At 44.4% G+C, this 23,310-nt stretch overlaps 1 protein-coding gene and 1 long non-coding RNA gene across 2 annotated transcripts in view; one reads left to right on the top strand and one right to left on the bottom strand.

Annotated features, from left to right (window-relative positions):
• Positions 1 to 664: 664 nt before the first annotated feature.
• On the bottom strand, positions 665 to 3,665 carry LOC146782827 (uncharacterized). The gene is made up of 2 exons (XR_014972065.1): positions 3,328 to 3,665; positions 665 to 1,670 (listed from the first exon to the last, which is right to left on the bottom strand). It is a non-coding gene; the product is annotated as an uncharacterized LOC146782827 (long non-coding RNA).
• Positions 3,666 to 3,941: 276 nt separating this feature from the next.
• Positions 3,942 to 23,310, top strand: part of POLR2A (RNA polymerase II subunit A) — a 48,843-nt gene continuing 29,474 nt past the window's right edge. Inside the window, exons 1-14 of the mRNA XM_085638506.1 lie at positions 3,942 to 4,247; positions 8,681 to 8,813; positions 9,415 to 9,551; positions 12,312 to 12,485; positions 12,577 to 12,858; positions 14,532 to 14,693; positions 15,074 to 15,294; positions 15,444 to 15,576; positions 16,675 to 16,799; positions 19,331 to 19,541; positions 20,502 to 20,711; positions 20,954 to 21,122; positions 21,229 to 21,323; positions 21,552 to 21,755. Of these exons, the coding sequence (XP_085494632.1) occupies positions 4,158 to 4,247; positions 8,681 to 8,813; positions 9,415 to 9,551; positions 12,312 to 12,485; positions 12,577 to 12,858; positions 14,532 to 14,693; positions 15,074 to 15,294; positions 15,444 to 15,576; positions 16,675 to 16,799; positions 19,331 to 19,541; positions 20,502 to 20,711; positions 20,954 to 21,122; positions 21,229 to 21,323; positions 21,552 to 21,755 (2,346 nt within the window). The 5' untranslated portion in view covers positions 3,942 to 4,157. The remainder of the gene's footprint in view (positions 4,248 to 8,680; positions 8,814 to 9,414; positions 9,552 to 12,311; positions 12,486 to 12,576; positions 12,859 to 14,531; positions 14,694 to 15,073; positions 15,295 to 15,443; positions 15,577 to 16,674; positions 16,800 to 19,330; positions 19,542 to 20,501; positions 20,712 to 20,953; positions 21,123 to 21,228; positions 21,324 to 21,551; positions 21,756 to 23,310) is intronic.

Raw genomic sequence — 23,310 nt, 5'->3', positions numbered from 1 at the left:
GTATGCACAAAAATGCTTGTTTACAAGTCTACAGATAATCACAAAGCTTGACCTGCTCAAATACCGTTGCTTGGAGAAAGGGGGGTAGGATAAAACACTTTGGTACACTAAAAGAGTAAAATATATACATATATATATATATATATATATATATATAATCCAACCTCGGTAGTCGCTTCAACTCGAGCCGCTTAACGATGGCGGGCCGTGATGGGTTAGCGAGACCCAAATATTCCAAAATTGCATTGCCAAAAATCCATCAAGGAAAAAACAACGCTACACGGCACCCGATGCTTTTAAGGCAGAGTTTAATTAGGCCACACAAACTATATATATATATACACACACACACACACACATATATGTATAGACCATTATAGCACCTTAACTGAAAATCTGATGCTAGGAGAAGCACCACAGTTTGGCAGTTACTCCTGGAGAGTGATAACTCACCAGCAAAGGCCAACCCTCAGAACAAGGGAGGAAGGTGTCACCTGCCAAAGGATATTGGTAGGACGAAACTACGTCTCTAGCTAATAAGGGGGAAGATTAATTCGTCCAGGGAAGAAAAGATGCAAGTAATAAGATCCTGACAACAGTGGATGCACAAAGGGAAATGAGGATAACTGCTTGTTTGAAAAGGAGAACATAATTCAAAAATGTGACATAGAAAGAATTTTTATTATACTTATTAATCTTTTTTACTTCTCGTAGTTGAGCATGGAGCCAAGGGAAAAACAAACAATACACAATAATCATACAAGTCAGTAGAACAAAAAGTAATCAGATGCATAAACATCAAAAAAGAAATCTCCCACCCCACTGACAGTTCTATTAAAATCGTGGACACAGAAACATAAACGTATACTTCCTACAGTCAAACCATCTCATACAGTCCACATTCTCACATATCCAATAAAATAGTTTACACACAAAGATAATAAGAGTAAGACAGAAACCCAATCAGGATTTTGTAGTGGTGGTGGTGGTAGGTTGGCAAGTGTGCATCCAGTTGGTACTTTCAGGTATATATACCACCCTGTGGTTTCGGTCTTGCACAGTGCCGACGCGCGCTTCGGCGCTAGGCTAAATAGTAGCCGTCACCTTCCTCAGGGCACCGATAGGTTGACAATCAAACAGGGGAGCACTAAGGCGGGGAGGAGAAATTGGTACAAAGACAACGAGCGCTGAGTGACAAACTGGCACTTCTCAAGTCAGGAGCTCCATTTTTAGTTTAGATCCAATCACAAAGATTACTACATGAGACAATGGGGAAGTATATCACAGTGATGGATACAATACTAAAATCCTTCTAGAGTTGTTGAAAGTCGTGGCGACCCGATAAGTCGGTTCAAGATATAAATCTTAGTGATAATGAGAGTCCAGGTGAGGAACCCTCCAAGGACGTCCCAAGGGCCAAGGATAATACAGGGAATAGCGGCTGGAATGCCAACAGTGAAGGAAGGCCGACTGCGATAAGCGCCGGAACTCAAAGGAAACGAGCCGTTGGGTCTCGCTCGATCTGTGTGGTCCTCATACGAACTCCGCCGAGACTGGCAGTCAGCCGATAGGAATTCCGCGAGGCAAACCAACTACAACGTCCTCCAGTAGTAGGAATACGGCATCCGGGGTCTCAGATACGATGTGTGGACCTGCCTTCAATAAGGATGCTGTTGAGTGAATGGTAAAGGGGTATTGACTTTTAATCAAAGGCCAAGCAATTGGCACTCGGAGCAAGCACAAAGTACAAGAAAACATGGGATTGTTGATGGAACACTCAACTCTACATACATTTTTTAAATGATATCCCAAATCCACAATGGGCCTACAAAACGTGTGCTTTGTATAAACTTTCTAGTAGTTTTGACTGAATGGATCTCTGCATACCTGTTATCGTGTTGGTACTGTATTTCCAAACCCCCCCCAAAAAATAATAAGAAATGTGCTCTGACAAGTGTTTTAAGTGCCAGGGAAAAAATACTAATTGTTCTACAGGTACTGCCTACGATCCACAGAACAGGTGGGGAAAACTTCGAAGAAGGGGTAAGAAAAACACACGCAAACTAAAGTTTGCTAGTTACACATGTCCAATCAATTACATTCTAAATGCCAGGTCTCAAGGATAGAGGGATTTCAAGAGTAAAATTGTCATTTCTACTGAAGACAGGGGCTATGGTAACCAATAACATAAGGCCTTGAACTGGAATTGCAAACCCTGCGAGGTGGTTAGAAATCGTGTTTCTATTTTTTTCTCTCAAGCCTATGTTAAGTAAGACTAATTGAACCACATCTGAATATCTGAAACAAGTGCTTTCCATGCTTATGTATCCGAAACCGAACTGTGTATGACTCATCATACATGGAAGTGTTTGCAAGTAAACCACTGCAGTACTGCTTGTACCGGAAATCACAAAACAAGTGTCAAAAGGTTGTAAAATCCAGAAATCGAAACTACATTGCATATACCCGTTGAAAGGAGACTGGAAATAGCAGGATTGTTGTAAAGAACATTTTACAGAGCGGTTCAGAGCATGTCATGCGTTGCGGTGCTCGAACTAGACACTGAAGGTGTAAGGTGGGGAGTCAAATGTATTTAAGAACTGCCAAACAAAGGTAGCACGGCGGAGACAGTGTGTAATTTAAGGATTTGAGATTTTGTCTGGAGGAAGTATTCAAACTTGGGCGCAAGAAACAAATCAAAACACAGGAGATGCTTAGGGGACATGCTCTCGGTGGGGAGGGGGGGGGTCACTCCAATAGACATTACTTGTTTAGCGCGCCCTAGGAAAAAGGCTTAAGATTGTCGGTTCAGAGAACGAGGTAGGGTTACCTTGTATCTACCCTCTCGTTTCTCGATCGTTACACTGTTGTGTGGATCGGGGATAGAATTGAGAGTCTGGGGGAGTGAAAGTGGGGGAGGGGGCTCAATTCACAACAACCACCTTGTACAATATCCAGGAGAAAAAAAAATGGAGACAACCCAACTAAAACGGCTCGCATGGAGAAGCGGCCGCGAAAGAGTGCGGGGGGCGCTCCGCATTTAAAACGGGGGTTCGAGTCCAAAGGGACGCAAAGATGCGGTCCCTCGGTAGACTGCTTACCCTGGACCTCACTTTCGCTCCACCACTGGTGGGCAGAATCTTCTCAAAACCCTTAAAATAATCTCACATCTTACAGCGCTAGGCACAGTCACGGGACTGGAGCCCCTACGTTCGTGGTGAGATATAAGAACTAGTAGGCCGCTCTCAGCCCCTACTCGGGATCAAATATCCCTCTCACGCTTTCAAACCAGTTACCTGCAAATGACAAGTCTTCGGCGAACCCTACCTCTCGGCTCTCAAACAAAAGAGGAATTCCTCCAAAGTGGCCTACAGCGGCCTTGAAGCCGGGGACTCTCGTAGGTTCCTACCCGCCAGATCAGCACCGAAACCAGACACCGCTCCCTAATCGAGGCCGGGGATCCGCGATGAAAAGTCGAGGCTTAAGTAAAAGCGACAAAGACGAGAAAAGAAGACACTGACAACCAAGCCAAAAGACGCGAAGGTGTGGTGTCGGAGAATACCAACGACGTTGTCGCAAACGAAGAACACGAAGCGAGACATCAAACATCCGATAAACAGCAGTGCCCTGTATGCAAGCACGAGAACAGCTAGTCAAACGTTCGTCAATTTCCGGATATACTCGCATATGGTGACGTGCTCGGGCAGATCTGTTTCTGAATACAGAACAGCCTAATACATTATTCATGAGGATGGAATACATTAAGCACTCAGGTGAATTGAAACAGGGAAGGCGTATTATCATAGACCGTACCCCTCGCGTGTTACGTACCCACGTTCCTACGCCCGACCTGCTGGTCCCGCCCACTACCCCTGCTGGTTATTCTGGGCAACCCCGTAGGAAAGCCGAGAAAGAATATATAAGAGGCTGCCCGAACGCTCGACGCTCAGATGCGCTAAGGGGCGCAGCTGGAGCGGATGGTAAAAGGGCAGCTCCACGACAACTTAAACGCTGACCTGTGTCGCCTTCCGCTTTAGTCGGTGCTCAAGCTTATCTTTTCTGAGCGCAACGACCGACACGAATATCCAGCTTCCGAAGCCCCTACTAGCCCGAGAAGAGGCCCCGTTCTCTCCGCGTCCGTCTGCGTAGGCGGCAAGATGAGCGGCGGTCCGCCCTCCGGGGACAGCGCGTGCCCGCTACGTAACATCCGGCGCGTACAGTTCGGCGTGCTCGGCCCCGACGAGCTTGTAGGTGTTCGTTCCATGCAGTTGTGTGGGTTCGGGTGGTGTGATGTCATAGGCTGTCCTAAACCGGGGGTCATTGTCTCCGATGTATCACGTGAACCTTTAGTTCTTTATGTTTGAGGGTGATGGTCGAGTCTGAGGCGGGAGGGAGTAGGTGACTGAATGGTCACGTGGATTGCTCTCTGTTGTGTTGAGTTTTGGCATGTTGAGTCGTTGGTTCATTTTAAGGAGATCAGGGTAGGTATTAAATGCTCGATTTTGTGCGTGGGTACGAATTGTTTTTCGAATGTTTCCCCTAGCATCGGAGGGTTGTGTCCCATTTTTGATTGAATAGCTCAATCACGGTGTGTGAGGTGGAAGAGAGAGGGTGAGACTTTTTATGTCCCTGTTAGTGGTGCTCTGGTGGCATCGGAATGTAGTGTAAGGAAGTGTGGATGACTATAAAAAGAGGGATGTTGTGTGATGTCAGTTGGGTAGAGTCCCATTGTGTTCATGTCTCAGGAAGTGCCTGTACCTGGGTAGTGGCATATTATGGAACATTCTAAATAGCCGGCTTTCTACCGACACCCTAAATGTTGATGTCCTGGCCGTTAAAAAAATATATATTCCTTCAACCGTGTTTATAGCATTCATCCATACATACTTCACATACAGCAAATATAAATAGAATGCCCTTTTAATTGTTTTCTAAAGTTGCAGTAATTATCTATGACCAACAATTAAAGTGTACATCGACAGAATTGAATTCATACTTGTTTTTTTAGTCTCATTTAGATTCACGTCCAAGCCTTTGCTAAAACAACAAAAAACAATAAGTGACTGGAATGTCTCTCTTGGAAAGGTGTCATCCCTATGTCTCAGTAAAGGGCATAATATTTAGAATGGGGTTTTGATCAATCGTTGTACCTTATTAGAGGTGTACGATGAGGGGTTGACAGTTTGGGTGGTGGCATAAATAGTTATGAAATGAGTTTTCATCCATAATGGATGTACGTGTGAGGGATGGCCAGTTTGGGGGTGTCATAATTTGATGTACGCGTGAGGGGTTGCCAGTTTGGGGGTGTCATAATTTGATGTACGCGTGAGGGGTTGCCAGTTTGGGGGTGTCATAATTTGATGTAAGCGTGAGGGGTTGCCAGTTTGGGGTGTCTTAATTGATGTACACGTGAGGGGTTGCCAGTTTGGGGGTGTCATAATTGATGTACGCGTGAGGGGTTGCCAGTTTGGGGGTGTCATAATTGATGTACGCGTGAGGGGTTGCCAGTTTAGGGGTGTCATAATTGATGTACGCGTGAGGGGTTGCCAGTTTGGGGGTGTTATGATGGATGTATGGAAGATATGCGGTTTGCTAGTCCTGCACAGTGCACAAGAACATAGGGACCGATTACCCTATGTTGTAATGGTCGGCCACAAAACATGAATGCCAGTCTGAGAGTTGTGAGGGATTGACTTAAGTTAACTAATTCACACTTAGACTTGGGTGTGATATTGCTTCAAGGAAATACATAAACCCTGATGAAGTCCTTTCAGAGGACAAAACACTTAGGCCGGTCTGTTTCATTGATGTTTTGAAGAATAATATAGTTGTTTTGAGACTTCATACTATTGCTCCGATGTTATTTTGGTCTTGGAGAAGAGTATATTGGGATTAACACCATAGAATTAAGTGTTTTTCGTGAAAGGAGGAGGGAAAAAATAACAAGCTCTATAATACAATTGTTGGACGCTTGAAGCACTCCCTTTTGTGTGTTTTTTGTCTGTTCAATTGTATTTATGGTTGTTGAGTAGTTTGAAATAGTTGCAAATATGCGAGGGGCACACTCTTATCTCGGTTATCTATTTCAACCTGAACCTCTAAACAACTACTCAAATTATGGCAGAGGTCTTCAAACTTTTGGGTGTCGAGACCCCCCTGTCAACATTTTCAGTCGTAAGGACCCCCTCCTGATAACCATTTCTAAGCATATTATTGACTGCAGCGTAGGGTCTAAGATGTACGTTAAACTATTGCTATTATGACATTAATCAGGGATCGAGGGTGGGGGAAATAAATAATATGCTGATCCTGCAACACACTTCCAGTCCTATGGTTAGGGTTGCCTGCTCATTATTTTGATGTCCCAGACGGTACAAAAATAAGCAGTCCCCTAAAGCTGTATATTTCAGCACTCATCTGTGTGTACTTGGAACAGCAAATATAAATAGAAAGCACTTTTAATTGTGTTCTAGGGCTGCCTCAATGATCCATGACTGATAATTAAAGGGAACAAAGACAGAAAAGTCACACTACGAATGAATGCATATGATTTTATTTACAATTCCATTTAGTGTCAAGAGGAGGCCTTTGCAGGCTCTTTAAACATCAAATGGCTGGTATTTTTCTTCTTGCAACCCTACTTTATATTTATTTTCATGAAATGCATTCTCACACTACTGCAGTAAAATACAAATGTAAGGAAAAGGCAGAATTGGGGCCCAGGGGGTACTGGAACTAGAAAAAAAAATTATGCCTCAGTAACCACTTTACAAAAGGTATGTAAATCTGCAAATGGTCCTTAACGACCTGTGAAAAACTCAGGAGATAAGACTGCAGACAGCCCAGCGGAGCCCACAGCAGCTCGAGCTGAGACACAGTACGGGGGAGGAGGGGGGCTGAATCCCTTGTGCCTGGGCAGAAGTGTGACCGGGAATGCGCGACCCCCTTTCCATCACTTCATGGCCCCCCTGGGGGTCGCGCCCCACACTTTGAAGACCCCCGAATTATGGTGTGCTATACAGGCCTGGGGAACTTCCTGTCACCTTGTCATACAAACTTCTAACCAAATTCAGTAATACTTTGACCTGAAATTGCCGGCATGCACGGCCATTGGTGTTACTAATATTCACTATTTCTATTTTTAGTCCCCCACATAAAATAATCGCTCATCTTATACTTGTATATGGCCATGTGGTATTTTCTGGTTATAACATTATCATGAAAAATTATTTACATTTCAATTGCCACATTATAATTCTGAACCGATGTAACATTTATAAGTCAAATAAATGTAACATGACTGTAATTTCACAATATATTCATGGTTCATTGTTCAAAATGTCCAGGACAAAACTACTACCTTACTGACCTGAAGGTGTTGCATGCAGGGGGACACTAAGGATTTGAAAATACAGTGGGCACGTTGTGGTGTTTACATTCGATTTAACAAACATGTCTGTTTCACCTTGCATGAGAAATTGGTAGCAAGGTTGTTGGAGTAATAGTTTTTATCCAGGACATTTTTGGGCTTTCTTAAAAAATAACTGACGTTTGGTGTTTGAAGAAACCACTGACGTTTAGTTTATTTCTTGCTCTCTAGTGGCCCCTGAAGATGGGACACTTGGTCCCGAAATGCATAGGGCGGGCAACAGTCAACGAAAGGACTGACAGTTGAACAATGAACCATGAGTATACTGTGAAATTAGTCATGTTGCATATATTTGGCGCTTGTAAATGTTATATTGGTTTAACATTATAATGTGGTAATTGGAATGTAAATGAATTTTTTCATGGTGGTGATATAACCAGAAAATACATTAACATATAAGTGTATAAGATTCATGATTTATTTTGTTTGTGGGGTACTAAAAATTCAAATAGTGAATGTTGTTAACACCAACTGCAGTGCATACAGGCAATTTCAGGTCAAATTGTTCCTGGATTTGGTTAGATGTTGAGTAGTTTTGCCATTAGGGGGAGAGTGCCCACAACTATTACCTTACAAGACTAGCATTTGTGTGTCCTTTTGTAGCCATAACTACTCTTGCTTTGGCATTGTACTAATGTTTTACTAAATTGGGTGTGAAATACCAGTACCTAGTCTCACACTTTGTGTATTCAGCCACCTAGTGGCTTTAAATATTGGAGTAATTCTGTCATTTCTTGATATTGTTCCATAGCCTGGCTATCCACATTGAGTGGTCAGTCATTGTGAAGAATTGCGCCTCCTTTCAAGTGTACTAGCTGTTGATGGCAGGGCAGCAATGTGTTTGATGGCTTATAATTGTTACATAATTATTTCAGGAGTTTGATATTTTGTTGTGGATATTGGCAGGTCATTGAGATGCCAAGTATTGATGATTGCAATGACTAATATGTTCATCTCCTAAGCCTGTATGTTGCATGGATATTCTAGCGTGTTGGCCTCTCATTAGTATAGTACAAGTTAGTAAACCTTTCTGCCAGGATTTGATGTGGCTAGGTGGTAGGTCATGCTCTGCATTTAAAAGAAACATGCATGTTCATTTATCAAGTATAGTCTTCTTTTCATTTACTAGATAATCAAATATGCATTGTGCCAATGTGAGGATTGTGCTTCCAAATTCTGTTAGTATGCTTCTACTTGATGCTCCCCGAAAATCACTTGTGCCCTAATTCTCATACCCTGTCTTTCTTCCAGAAACGAATGTCTGTCACGGAAGGAGGAATAAAGTACTCTGAAACAACTGAAGGCGGTCGACCCAAACTGGGTGGGCTGATGGATCCCCGCCAAGGAGTGATTGAAAGGTCTGGCCGATGTCAGACGTGTGCAGGTAAAGTCTTCGCATCAACACTGTGTTCCTGTTCTTGACTGTATCTCTGCTTTGTTTAATGTAAGAATCTCTTTTGAGAATATCCTAGGAGTGATTTCAATAAAGAGCTGGTGAAACATCGAGCTAATTGTTATGAAGGCACAATACATATACTTAGTATTTCACATATGTAAAATCCAGAGCCGCCAGTTCCCTGCAGGACAATGTCTTGTAAACTTCTTACGTATTTTTTGGGGAATGGTGTATCTTACTCTGTTGGTTATCCATAAGTTGTCAAGTAATGATGGGGTGAGGGTGTCCATGCATTTGGAGAACAGGTCTCCAGTATTTAATGGGGATGTTGTCACTTACTGTTGGTTATCCATAATTTGCCACTTACTTTAAGGGAAGGGGGTGGGTGCATTTGGAGAATAGTTTTTGGGGGAGACGCAGCTGAGTGGTATAGATACCAAAATATTGTCCTCTTGGTATAAGCAGGTGGGACTTGAAAAGGGGCAGCGATGCAGCTATGGATGCTGCTTGGAAATGTACTTGTTGTGGTCACTAACAGGATGCAGCGTCCATGTCACCACTATGAAATATTCTTTTGTCTTCTTTGCAGGGAACATGACTGAATGCCCTGGTCACTTCGGACATATTGAATTGGCTAAGCCAGTTTTCCACGTTGGCTTCCTGGTAAAAACCATGAAGGTTCTTCGCTGCGTGTGTTTTTTCTGCTCCAAGCTTCTGGTTGATTCAGTGAGTACATATTTGTTGCCTGTTTCTCAGACTATAGCCTACATCAGAGCTTGGTTCTGATGTCAAGGACAGCACAGTGATGACAACTATGTCTGTTAATGCTAATATTAAAGACCTCCTCCAACAGAGTTGCTATAGTGGTCGTGCGGGTGTGGTAGAGGTGTATGACTTTATTGATAAAAAATTCAATTTTTAATACTGTTACATTGTTTGCCTAAAACAACTGCTAAAGCTTCACACCATGTCTATACATCTTTCAGGTTACCTTATTGAAGAATAGATTCCTTTTTAGGTCTCGCCTTAGCCAGCGCTATAGCGCTGCTCTCGCAAGAGCTTTTGTAAAAGGGGGATTTGGAAGTGCAAACCAGTGCTTTGAGGCCGCCAACTACAGTGCATGTGCACCGGGCGCGCGCACCATTTGGCAGCCTGCGTGATCATTTTGCGGCCGCTTTGATGTTTTCAGTGAGCCGCGTGGCCACTGAGAACATCAAAGCGGCCGCGAAAGTGCGCACCATTTACAATGCCTTTTATTTGTTTTTAAAAAGAAAACAAAAATAAAAGGCATTGTTATTTGCAATGCCAATAGCTCGAATTCGTGTCAATGCGAGACCGATTGCATTGAAAATGCTTGTTTCTTTTGTTCTGTTGTGTGGTTTTGAGTGGTACCGGGATGTCAAAAGCTTCCTGTAACCAGTCATTTCGTTTTTTAACAGAATTTGTTTCCAGGTTTGTACTGGATGTTATTTGTGTTTCTAAGTGTTCCAAATGGAGTTTGTTCCACAGTCGATAGGTGGATGGATGTAAGGTAGTTTTGAGTCGCTTAGTGTTTCATGTTGGAAAGCAAGCAAGTGGTGGCCGGACCATGTGATTTGAGTTATATTCTTTAGAGGTAACTAGTTTGGTATTATTGCTTGCAATTATGGAACTACTTTTTTCTGCCACAGTATGTGCTCTAGAGGAGTGTGTCTTCTTGCTCTGTCCCTCCTGTGCTTGTTCCCCCTTAACCTTGGTGTCTTGCTCTCTGTGATGCTTTCCCACATAAAGAGTGAACAGGGAGCCAAAGGGGCCATTGGAAAGGCCCTAGGACAGAGCATCAAATGATAACCTCACCACTCTGTCCTGTGAACTAGGAAGTGGGGGAAGCCCTTCAGAATGCAACCAAACACATGGGTTCCAATGACTGACCTCTCACCCTTTGGTGTCTCTGTGGAGGGTGTTATTAAAGGCATTTGCGTTCCAGGCCCTTCCATGCCTTTTTTTGTCTGCAGAAGGTCCACCGTATACCACACAGCAGAGGGTCTGGAGCGAGAAATGTTTTCCAAGGGGCTATGTAATCTAGAACCTCCCCAATCCAGACCGAAACCTGCCGATTGGCAGCCTTGGGGCAATTATCTCGGCATGAAGGGCAGCCGCTCATGGCAGACGTAATGGCCTCCTGACTGACTGTGGTCCATTTCAGAGTTTTGATAGAATTAACAGGTAATGGTTTCCGCAGGGGATGAGTGTCAACAATCTGAAAAGGGATAAGAGTGATCGGACCAGACAATGTGAACCGGGCGAGCTACTTTAACTGAGGCAGAATTGGCAAAGATGGTGTCGAGAATATGCCCCTGAATGTGAGTGGGTTCCTGTACTAGTTGTTTAAGATGAAGCGACTTTAAGTCCTCCATTAGGCCTGTAACAATATGAGCGGTCTGATCATCCAAATGTAGATTAAAATCCCCTAAGATTAGGAGGTTAGTGTTGCAGAGCATATGCAGGGATGATATCAAGTAGAGATGTGGTAAAAGATGCTGCAGACCCAGGGGGCCAATAGATCAGGAGGCCATTAAGGGAGCAGCGGCCCATGAGAGATAGTGAAAAAAAGGCTGCTTCGGAACCACTAATCTGTACTTCAGATAAACTGCAACTCAGATGCTGTTTATATATCGCCCCCCAGACCACCTCCCCTCAAGTCTATCCAATCTTGTAATTGCATAGCCCGTAGGGATAGCTTCTAAAATGACTGGAGTAGACTGAGCGTGGAGTCAAGTTGCCACCAGAAAAAGGGTGGTCAGCTGCTTGGACGATATAAGGTCGGCAATTTCAAACTTATGCTTTAGGAGGGATCAGCAGTTTAATAAACATTGGGCGATTTCCAGACTACTATAGGTGTGACTGCCCTTTCTGAGAGTCTCATGGATAGCACAAAGGAGCACCCAAGTCACGCAGTCTGTCCCATGCTTACCTTTGCCGAGTGGCGGCAAGTAGCTTTAGTCCCAGAATTCAAAGAGCATAACTTGTACGTTTCAGAATCTTGCGTTTCCGTCCTGCCCTCCTTTCTCCTTCATGCTTACTTGAGGTACTGATAAAATATTAAACACTTTTCTAAGGTGCATAGAAGTTTTGTAGTTGCTGGTGGCAAATCTACTTGGTTCTGCACCCAGGACAGTTGGGAGCTAGCAAGTAGTTAATGGGTCCATTTAGAATCTTGGTGCAAGATGTTACTTAATGCTGGCTCAGATCTTGCATTTCATGTGATCATGAGCTTTGTCTGGTAATACTGGCATGGCCTGAAACACGTCTGAACACTTTGACTAATACTCTGCTGAATAAGTGGGCATTTGGATGGAATACAGCATCCAGAGGAACGACTGACTAGGAACTTTTCAGTGTTAAGTTTGCTTATTGTTACAACACCTTCCATCTTTTAGATAATAACCTCTTTTCTGGTGAGTTCAGACAATGTGTGATGTGACCAATTTCCATCTGTCTTTTTAGAACAACCCAAAGATTAAAGACATTATGGTGAAGTCCAAGGGACAGCCTAAGAAACGCTTGACCCACGTCTATGACCTGTGCAAGGGTAAGAACATCTGTGAAGGCGGCGAGGAGATGGATAACAAATTTGGTGTTGAGCAGCCTGAAGGAGATGAGGATATCACAAAGGAGAAGGTGAGGTGGAGTGCTGTGCTCAGAGCAGCTTTTCACAAACGCTATCTGGCTGTCCTTTTGTCATCCTAATTGGTTGTTCCTTTGATTCCAGGGTCATGGTGGATGTGGCCGCTATCAGCCCCGCATTCGCCGCACAGGTCTGGAGCTATACGCCGAATGGAAACACGTGAATGAGGATTCCCAGGAAAAGAAAATTTTATTGAGCCCAGAGCGGGTGCATGAGATCTTTAAACGCATCACAGACGAGGAGTGCCTGATCATGGGCATGGATCCCAAATATGCCCGCCCGGAGTGGCTGATTGTAACTGTGCTACCAGTTCCTCCTCTGTCTGTCCGCCCTGCTGTTGTCATGCAAGGCTCTGCTAGAAATCAGGTGAGTCTGTCGGCTGCATTTTTAGGGCATGTTAGGAGGTTGTTTTCTTTGAGCGTGGAGTAAACTGCGACATAACCATGAGGTTGCAACAGCTCTCTAAATGTGCAGGAGTCTTGCATGCCGGACCTCGTAGAAAGATGAAATTGTTATCCTTAGGTGGTGATGTGGAAATATTGAATCGGTTGATCAGTTTTCAGGTGACTACTTCAGCAAATATCTACTTTACTTGATGTTTGTATTGGTTACATAGAATATTGTGCATTTTTAAATGTATTTTAAACCCTTTCAACATTTTGAATGTTTTGAGTGGTAAATGGCACAGCAGAAGAAAACCTGCATAGTAAACTAGTGGCTGGGAAAAATACCGAATACCTAAAGTGTTATGGTATGATCTACTTCCTTTTTAATATTGTTGAAATATTAACAGAGCAGTGAGACTAACGTTTTCAGTGTCTCTTGGGTGAAACAACCAAGAAAGTTGCTTTGAAGATGCATTAAAATCGAACATAAAATGTGCCAGGTGCGCGAGCTTTAAGACATCTGGGGCTCTATTATGGGAAGGCCCTGTCAGCGCATATCGCTCTTTGTGCGGCCTCGGGGCACATTAGTATTACAGAAGGGTCCTCAGATGCTTGTGCATCCCCTTCTGTAATACAGAAAGCGCTGCCACACGTCTAGTGCCAGCACTATCACCAGGGGGCATGCTCTTATTTGCATGGGGGTGTGGCCCCATGAAAACGAGGGAGTCCGATGCCATGTTATAGAAGCGGGCACAGAGACAAAGAATCTGTCTGAAGGCGCACTGGCAGTTCACCACCTAAAAGGTGCCTGCAATGGGCTCTCTAATCCCCCTTAAAAGTGCAGTTGGATTACCGCCTGCACAGTAAAATACGTAGCGGCTGCTTTAAAGCCGCTCTGTTTTTCACTTGACTGCAGCGCAAGTTCACGGCTGCCTTGGGGGCCGCATATGTAATGTACCTGGACTCCCTTTTCCTATTTTCGCCTAGCGCACCTGTTTTGTTGTGCGCCGTGGGGCAAATAGGGGCTGCACAACCGTCTGCAGCTCTTTCTGTAATACCGAAGTGCCCCAAAGCAGGTGAGAGCGCCCTTTGAGCCCCCCTGGGCACTTCCGTAATACGACCCCCAGATCGGCCATGGACTGTGGTGTAAAAAAAAAATCTGTTATAGAGCAAAAGAAAACTAGCTAACGTAGGGAATAGATGTATGCAGGAGCCAATGAGGGAAAGGAGGTGGAAGAAGTGGCCTGGAAATAGGGTTCTATAGAAGAACAGATATATTAAACAAAAGAATTAAATGACTGAATGAAAAAGGCTTCACCACTTAACCATTCCAACACTAAATGAGAAATAGTGTTTTGGGTATGTAAATTGGACTGACCCAGGTTTTTAAAGGAGTCTAGTACAATGGGCATCTGTGGCTAGGTTAACCTGCACTCTATTGGATATGCTGTTGTGATAGAATTGTTATTTAGGTTTTATACATTGGCATTGGTGAGTAGTTCTGTGGATGCTTAAGTGATCTTTTGGCAGCGTCCGTAAAGGTAATTAGCTGTATTGTGGGCTTTGTGTGGCTTTAGTTTATGCACATGTTTGGCCTGAACAGTCCTCCCATTTCTGTTCCATATTATCAAATCCTGCGTTTTGTGTTTTTAGGATGACTTGACACACAAACTGGCCGACATTGTCAAAATCAATAACCAGCTACGTCGCAATGAGCAAAATGGCGCAGCTGCCCACGTCATCGCAGAAGACGTCAAACTGCTGCAGTTCCATGTGGCCACAATGGTGGATAACGAGTTGCCAGGCTTGCCCAGAGTGTGTAGTTTTTCTTTGTATTTTTTGTAGTACCATGTTTTTCATGCTTGTGGTGCTGCAGCCAGTAAGGTTGGGGGCGAGAGAATGTAAGTTAACTAGTCTTTGGTCTGCATTGCTACTGACTTTGTGGGAAATTAGGAACAGTGGTCAGTAACCAGAGTGGGCTTCGATGAGTGGAAGAGTTGTGAACACGATAATGCTACTGGTAAATTTTGGTAGGGTTTTGGTGTGTGGAGAGTATTTGAAAACTTGAGGCTGTTGTGTTAGCACTTTTGCTATGACTGAGTTGTTTGTATAGAAGGGACTTTCTAGATTTTTTTTTTGATTTTTTTACTCCTCACGGACTTCTGTGACATGATTTATGCTTTATTTGACTGCAGGCTATGCAGAAGTCTGGTCGTCCTCTGAAATCGCTTAAGCAGAGATTAAAAGGCAAGGAAGGCAGAGTTCGAGGTAATCTTATGGGAAAGCGTGTAGACTTCTCCGCCCGCACTGTCATCACACCAGATCCGAACCTTTTCATCGACCAAGTCGGAGTACCTCGCTCCATTGCTGCTAACATGACTTTCCCAGAGATCGTGACACCATTTAACATTGACAGGTTAGAGTCCTTATGGGTTTATTACAGTTTGAGTGCAGAAGGGGAAATGTATATATTGTCTCAAGTACTTTGGGGCACAGCTGAAATAACTTGAGTTGCAGCTCAAGGTGCATAGTAACGTTTTCCTGGTGGGGTTTTTTCTTCTGCAGACTGCAGGAGTTGGTGCGTCGAGGTAACAGCCAGTATCCTGGAGCCAAGTATATTATTCGTGACAACGGAGACAGAATTGACCTCCGATTCCATCCCAAACCCAGTGACCTTCATTTGCAGATTGGCTACAAGGTGAGTGCGGATATTATAACCTCCACGTGCCTTAAGCTATTTTTTGGACCATCTCTGGTTCCTTGCCGTAGACTGTCAGCCTGTATTTCCAGGATTTACATGGTGTATTTCATTGTTCCTATTATCTGACAAGAGCTTTGCACCAGTACATAATTCATCATTCTACATTGCTTGGGGGGGGGGGGGGAAGCCTCCTGGTACTGGTAGTTTGTTGCAAGGTTGAGTAGGAGGCTGGGGCTCTCTACAAATACCCAAGCTGCAGATGAGAAGAGCTGAAACCAACAATGCTTTTGAACGTGTCTGCCATATTTGATTTGCACTTCACATTGGATCATTCTTGTCGCAGCGCTTGACAACATCTTCAAACCTGTCTGTCACTTCTCTGAGCAGTTGAGTGCCAAGTGATGTTTTACCTTGCTGCAGTTGTTTTTTTTGGGGGGGGGGGGGGGGCTCACTTCAACAGTATTGTTTGTTTGGAAAGGTCTGATGATATACAAAAAAAAAAAAAATTCCCTGGACCCACTACTTTTACTACAGTGTAAACACCATTGTATTGCCTCACCATACAAGGAACTCGCAACCTCTTGTTTCCATTTAGGATCCAGCTACCCTGGGAATGGCAAACCCATTAATCAACCATTGTTTCTAGAAATGTGCTTGTCTGCTCTCGTTTACCACCTGCTTACCTATCTAGATATTGGCCTTTGCTGGTGGGCACTTATTTAATCCTGTCTGGACAGGGTCTAGAAGCCTTGTGATATCCGGTCTGGTTGCGAAGAAATGAATCTGGATTGTCCTTTATTTCCTAAGCCGCTTCCTTCCAAATGAAATGTTGGCTGTATTAAAGTCTTGGTTCCTTCTGAATCCCAAATGTCTGCCCTTCAGCGGCAGGTGGTGTGAAGTGCCACACTCTTCCAATTACCGCATATTTCACAGCAGAAGATTGGATTTGTGGACCCGTGTAAGGAATGATTTTGTTTACGGTTTTAATGCCAGATAATGGTGTATACGGGTCAGTGGAATCACAATTAATGATGGGGTTTATATGGTACTCCGAAGTAAAATTGAGTCTTGATGATCAACATTTTGCCTCTGCAGGTGGAGAGGCACATGTGTGATGGAGATATTGTCATCTTCAATCGACAACCTACGTTGCACAAAATGTCTATGATGGGCCACAGAGTCCGTATCCTGCCGTGGTCCACCTTCAGGCTTAATCTCAGGTAAGCAGCTCCACCAGTGGCATCCTCCGGCTGTGGCTTCATATTGAGTGTATTATTGGGACATTGTGATTTCACTGGGAAGGGCTTTGATTTGAGCGTATAGTGGTAGAGCTTGAATGGGATGCTTTCAATGTTGTCATTAGGGGCCGATGTATTGGTGTGAGGCAGCAGAAGTACAGAGGGTCCTCCTGGGTAACGTGCAGAAAGCGGAACAACGGCTCTGAGATGCAGAAAGGGATAGGCCGGAGAGAGCGGACAGGCAAGCAGATCTACTAGAGGCCAGAGAAACACTAGCGGCACAGGTGGCACGGTTGAGATGCTTTAACTACAGGGATTATCCGGCGCGGGCCCATGCGGAGAGAGACGTCTGGGGCCTTGCTGGCTTGGCTGGCCAATCTGGCGCGAAGGGGGGGGGGGGGGGACTATCCTGGCATTACGAGGGAGAGATGGTGTGAGTCATTATGGACAACAGGATATCAATACTCAGCTTTTGGAATATTATACTACCCTGTATCAGTCAACTAGACACTAAAGTGTTAGGAAGGAGAGGGATTTTTAGATGATATCAAACTTACTCAAATTGATGCAGACGCAGCAGAGACCCTAGGCCGTGATGTAGAACTTGGTGAGGTCAGGGGGCACATAAAACACATGGCCAGAAATAAAACCCCTGGTACGGATGGACTCCTGGTTGAGTTCTACTCCACATATGTAGACTCTTTGGCTCCCCGCTTGATGGCCCTCTATAATAGATTGAAGCGTGATGGGTGTTTGCCCGTATCAACGAGGGAAGCGGTAATTATACCGCTCCTAAAACAGGATAAGCCAGCTTGGGATCGTACTGCATATTGACCCCTCGCCATGCTCAATCTAGATTATAAGATATTAAGCCGCATCTTGACTAGCCGCCTGATGATCCACATGACGACGCTTGCGCACATGGATCAGGCGGGTTTCATTCCGTCCCAGCCATGAATATACTTCGACTGCTGGACGTGCCTGCCAGACTTTGAGGCCTATTATCACGCAGCCCTACTACAGTGGTTCACGAAGTGGATGGCGGGTAGGCTTCACAATGAGGACCATGGGAGTACAGATCTGGGTCTGAGACAGCTGTCCCGCATGCTGCTGCTGCTCCCTTTGAGCGAAAGAGAAGCCCTGGGGGACTTATGGGTGATGCGCCAATGCTGTAACCCTGCTAGTAGAAGAGCCCAACAGGGACCCCCATATGCTCCTGAGATTCCGCTGTTTGTCTGCGAGGCCCTACCCCATGGAGGAGATTAGCAGGGACTGCGAACCTGGGAAGAGGCGGGGGTCTCCACTATTGGAGACCTCTACGAGGACAATACCTTGCTTCCCTTTAATGATTTATGGGAGCGTTACGAGCTTCCCAGGAGGGACTTTCTTTTACATGCCACCCTGACAGCCATCCGTAAACATTGGAAGAAGAGGATGGTAGAACCGCCGATCTCTTTACCTTGCCAGTATGTAGTATCAGCAGCTGGGATGATTAAGGCAGTCACTTGCCTCCATCGGCGGCTCACCCAACGCCCCTTGGAGAGCCTGCGGCTTAAATGGGAGCCAGACCTAGGATTGCCTAAGACGAGAAGCCGTGGGTGGCACTGGTAGAAAGAGCATGGAAAAGTACCAGAAATGCGCGTTTTCCAGCTAATTCATTTTTATGTCCTCCACGGAGCATATCTAACCCCGTACAAGATTGAGTACTTTGGGGCCCAATCAACCTGTCCGAGGTGTAATTAAGAAGATGCCCAATTTTTACATATGTTCAGGGATTGTCCATTACTAGAGGGGTTTTGGAGGGAGGTATCGACTAGATTAGGCGACATAACGCTGACCCCGGGGTATTGCCTACTACACTGGTTTCCTCACACCGCCCGGAATAGAATTACCAGAAAATTCATAGATCGGGGGTTGGTTCTGGCTAAACAAGAAATTACTAGCCACTGGAAGGCGAACAGTGCGCCTAGCATCTTGAGGTGGCTGAGGGAGTTTATAAAATGGGCAGATTGTGAAGAGATTTTTGACCGCAAATGGCCCAAAGAACTGGCAGGGATAAAACGCTGGACGCAGCGAGAGCGTGGGCGGCGTTAGTGGAGTTGCTCAAGCAACCGAGTGATAACGAACCACCCCTTGAATGAGTAGAACCCTATGTGGGGGTTGAAAATCTGCCGTATCTGGGCACATAGCCTGGCTGATTGAAAGCATATATTGCATAAGGGCTTACCCTTTTTTAGATCCCTTCCTACTGGAATTATAGGGCCTGATGCCTTGCATGACTGGATATTCTCCACAGAGACATGGATGATTGAGCGACATGCCTGGGGGTGTGGGTGTGGGTAGGGTATTATAGATTATATGAATTCATTCTTCATCTGATCTTTTAATCACTTTGAGCTTCTATACAGTTTTGTAACACTTTCTTCTGTTTTGGCCCCTTGTGTGATGTGCCATCTACCTCGCTTGAGATAGACATATATTATAGGTCCTGATGACTTGCGCTTCTCGTTTAGTGTGACCACCCCATACAATGCTGACTTTGATGGTGACGAGATGAACCTTCACCTGCCTCAGTCACTGGAGACAAGAGCTGAGATCCAAGAGCTTGCAGTGGTCCCAAGAATGATAGTCACCCCCCAGTCCAATAGGCCTGTCATGGGAATTGTGCAAGACACGCTGACTGCAGTGCGCAAGTTCACCAAGCGGGACGTCTTTCTGGAAAGGGTGAGCTGTCCAGATCGTTTTTCAGATTTTGAAATGACTTCAGCGTGTACCTTTATAGTTTGCATTAAGCTCTGGGCTCAAACTTTTGGGTGTATCTCCTTCGATGTGGGAGGTACCAGGTTCTGTCAAAGAGTAGCACTTGTCCTTGAAAAATGCACAAAATCCTTCTGAGGCAGTGCTGTGATACCGTGAAAGAGAACGGAGCTGCATTGAGCCGGTGGACGACCAGTAAAGCCTTGAATAATGTGTGGTGGCTGGGAGTAGGTTGGGGTCCATGGCGAGCCTACACATTACTCTGAACACCTCGCACCCCTCAGCTTTTAGGATGGACTGTCAGTATTTCATGTATTTGACATTCTGTTCAATTACCTCTTATAAGCTCACTCGCTGATATGTTCCTAGTTAAGAGGCATGATGTTTAGTTTAACACCTTCAGCCAGTTCTGGTATATTAGCCAATAGCTGATTGTATTTTATGATTTGTAGTTTAACATTTAGCATTGTATGTTGGGATTTTTTTTTTTGTTAGCTCGAAGGAGCTTTGGATAACTCGTCGGCACTCTATCACATGACATGAGGCCAGTTTCCTGATGTGTTTCAGAATTTATTTGATGTATCTCAGAATTTATTTGATGTATCTAAAGACGCACGCGCATTTTGGCTCCTTGGCTTACAATACACGGTGTCGCATATATTTGTGTTAAATGGAGAAGCTATTGCATATCTGTTTTGACTTTCGGTGCAGTGCAGTTTCAACATCTTATGGCCTAGATGAGTTTTCCACTTGATTGGGCACCAGTGAAATGAATGTGCAAGAGAGGAGAGCAGCATTGAAGTCTGGAGGGAGCATTGGCATAGAGGATGAAACAATTCTTGGTTGTTGACTCCCGTCCTCTTGGTACATTCTATTCTGAGTGTTTATAGTCTATATCCTGGTCCTAAACAAGGTGTCTGTTTCCAGGGGGAGGTAATGAACCTGCTCATGTTCTTATCCACCTGGGATGGGAAGGTCCCTCAGCCGTCTATTCTGAAGCCGCGGCCACTGTGGACAGGAAAGCAGATCTTTACGTTGATTGTTCCTGGCCACATCAATGCCATTCGAACCCACAGCACTCACCCAGATGATGAGGACAGCGGACCCTACAAGCACATCTCTCCCGGAGATACCAAGGTATTCTCCCAGTGTAACCTTTTAATTGCTTGGGCAACAATGGCTTGGGTGGAGTGGGATATGGGGTTCAAGTTTACCAAACCACTCGTGCTAAGGTGGCTGGGGAAATTAAGAGATGAAATGAACAACTGGGTGTTTACTTAACAATTGAAAGGAAACGTTGTTCAGAACTGGTACATTGAAAGCTCTGTATGGTTGCTAGAGCCTTTACTCTGTGGCTGAAGTCATCTCTATTTTACCAGGTGATTGTGGAGAATGGAGAACTGATCATGGGGATCCTCTGTAAAAAGTCTCTGGGGACATCAGCTGGGTCTCTTGTTCACATCTCGTACTTGGAGATGGGGCACGACATCACACGTCTGTTCTACTCCAACATTCAGACTGTCATCAACAACTGGCTGCTTATTGAAGGTGTGTTCTCTTGTTTGCTGGTTGCTTATCCAACGCTGATTGCCAGTGTCACCTTTTCTTAGTTTTACTTCTCTGGTTTACATGTGAGCACATAATTTGTTCTCAGGTCACTCAATCGGTATTGGAGACTCCATTGCTGATGCAAAGACCTACCAGGACATTCAGAACACCATCAAGAAGGCCAAACAGGATGTAATAGAGGTAAGTTCTAAATTTGTCCTCCCAATGTACAGTGGTCTTTACAAAATGGGGAGTATAGTTGACCGTGCTGGCCAAGGGGGAAACACTGTGTACTTATCCGTACTCCGGTGATAGTGGAGTGCTGCTAGCCGCCCTGTGTCGTTAATACGATATAACCTACATTTAATGATGCCTAAATGTGCTCTAATGGCCTCTTTACATCCAGTGCCTTAAACATCTGTCTTTCAGGTAATTGAGAAAGCCCACAACAACGAGCTGGAGCCCACGCCAGGTAACACACTGCGTCAGACCTTTGAGAACCAGGTGAACCGCATTCTGAACGATGCCCGTGACAAGACTGGTTCTTCTGCGCAGAAGTCTCTGTCTGAGTACAACAACTTCAAGTCCATGGTGGTGTCTGGAGCCAAGGGCTCGAAGATTAACATCTCCCAGGTAAAGACCCGTGTGCTTACCTGGGTATCTCTCATTGGAGTGCTTTCCTTTACTGATTGCAACCGTGAATAACATTTCGGCAGGCAGTAAAGCCCTCCAGTGTGTTTGTTCAACTGTAACGATCCTATTGGGCTAACTGACGTGCATAATTAATCCCTCTTTATCTTTTAGTTTGATATTTTTTAACTATTTGACTTTGCTAACATCAGGCATCTGTAATCAGTCTGCTGTTCCCGAGTAGATAAATACAAACCTCAACTAAACTAGGAAATTCTTTGGATGGTGTTAAAGACTAGCAAAACACAAGGTAGAATATCTCTTATTTTTTTTTACCTACAAAAAATTTCCCTCGTGGATAATCCACTCTTTGCCAACTTCACTTCGACCCCACACGTTTTTGCATCCATAACGCAATCTCTTCAAATCCATCTGCCTGTAAAGAACTGGGAGGGCAGGAGATTGTAAAGTGAAGAGAACTTGTACACCTGTCAGATCTTTATCATGGACAAACTCTACAAGGCCTGGTGGGCCTTCATGGAAGCGGTAGCAGACGTCCAGTTCATGACCCTTCATGCTTTTAAATGGCCTGTACTTTATTTCATTTGAACTTTTTACTATTTCCTGCATGTTGAGTTCGTATATTTTAGTGACTTCCATAGTAGTCTAACACAACGTTGTACATTGTGATGACTATTTCAGCACACAGCATTTGTATCCAGTTTTTCTAAATTTTTACTCCACTGCTTAGACCCCACATGCCTCGTTCTGGGAGAACAGCGAAACATTTATTACTTTTCTGTGTGAGATCTGCAGGTCACAAGTTTGAGTTCCGGCAAGAAGAGCTCTGGGTTTGATCTCTTGATGCCAGTAAATTGAGTACCCGAAGCCCTGATAGCAACTTCTGCTAAGCAGTTGGTACTATATAAAACAAGTGAAAATGCAGCAGGAACACCCTGGCTCTTGAAATGTTAACTCAATGCAGAACATCTCCCCAATTCCTGGGAGAAAATATTTCACCTCTTTACTTCCGTGAGTATGTTTCCTGAGACCATTTGAAGCATTGCTGGGATCAGTGCCTTTCCCAAACTCTGTTACTGAGTTTTCTATGTCGATGTGAAACCTTCATAGCTGTGCGCTGGTTAGCTTGAATTAACCTGCAGCATTTGATCAAATCAATGTTGCTGGATAAATTGAGAGCTCCAATTTTTAGAGCTAGTTTCCTTAGGAATCCAGTGATAAAACTGACATTCCTCTCTCATCAACATGCACCTTGGAACCATTCAGACATTTGTAGCCTAACCATACCGCTTATTTGGGCATTAATGTTTCAAAATATAAAATATTAAACAGTGCTCTAAAACTTCAAACCGTGCTGCTGAAGAGAAGTTATTTCAAGTCACCTGTGGCATACATAGTGATCTAAAACTCCTCACAGTACAGTACTCATTGTGTTTTTCCTAATCAATACAAGCCTTTACCAAATCTTACATTAGACAGACGAATGTCACTAAACCGTGAAAGTAGGCTCTCATCACTGAGAATTTAAAAACCTGTA

The sequence above is a fragment of the Triturus cristatus genome, chromosome 12, assembly GCF_964204655.1.
Source record: "Triturus cristatus chromosome 12, aTriCri1.1, whole genome shotgun sequence".
Taxonomy (NCBI): domain Eukaryota; kingdom Metazoa; phylum Chordata; class Amphibia; order Caudata; family Salamandridae; genus Triturus; species Triturus cristatus.
Note: the sequence above shows the minus strand (reverse complement) of the source record. Positions and strands in the feature narration are given on the sequence as shown.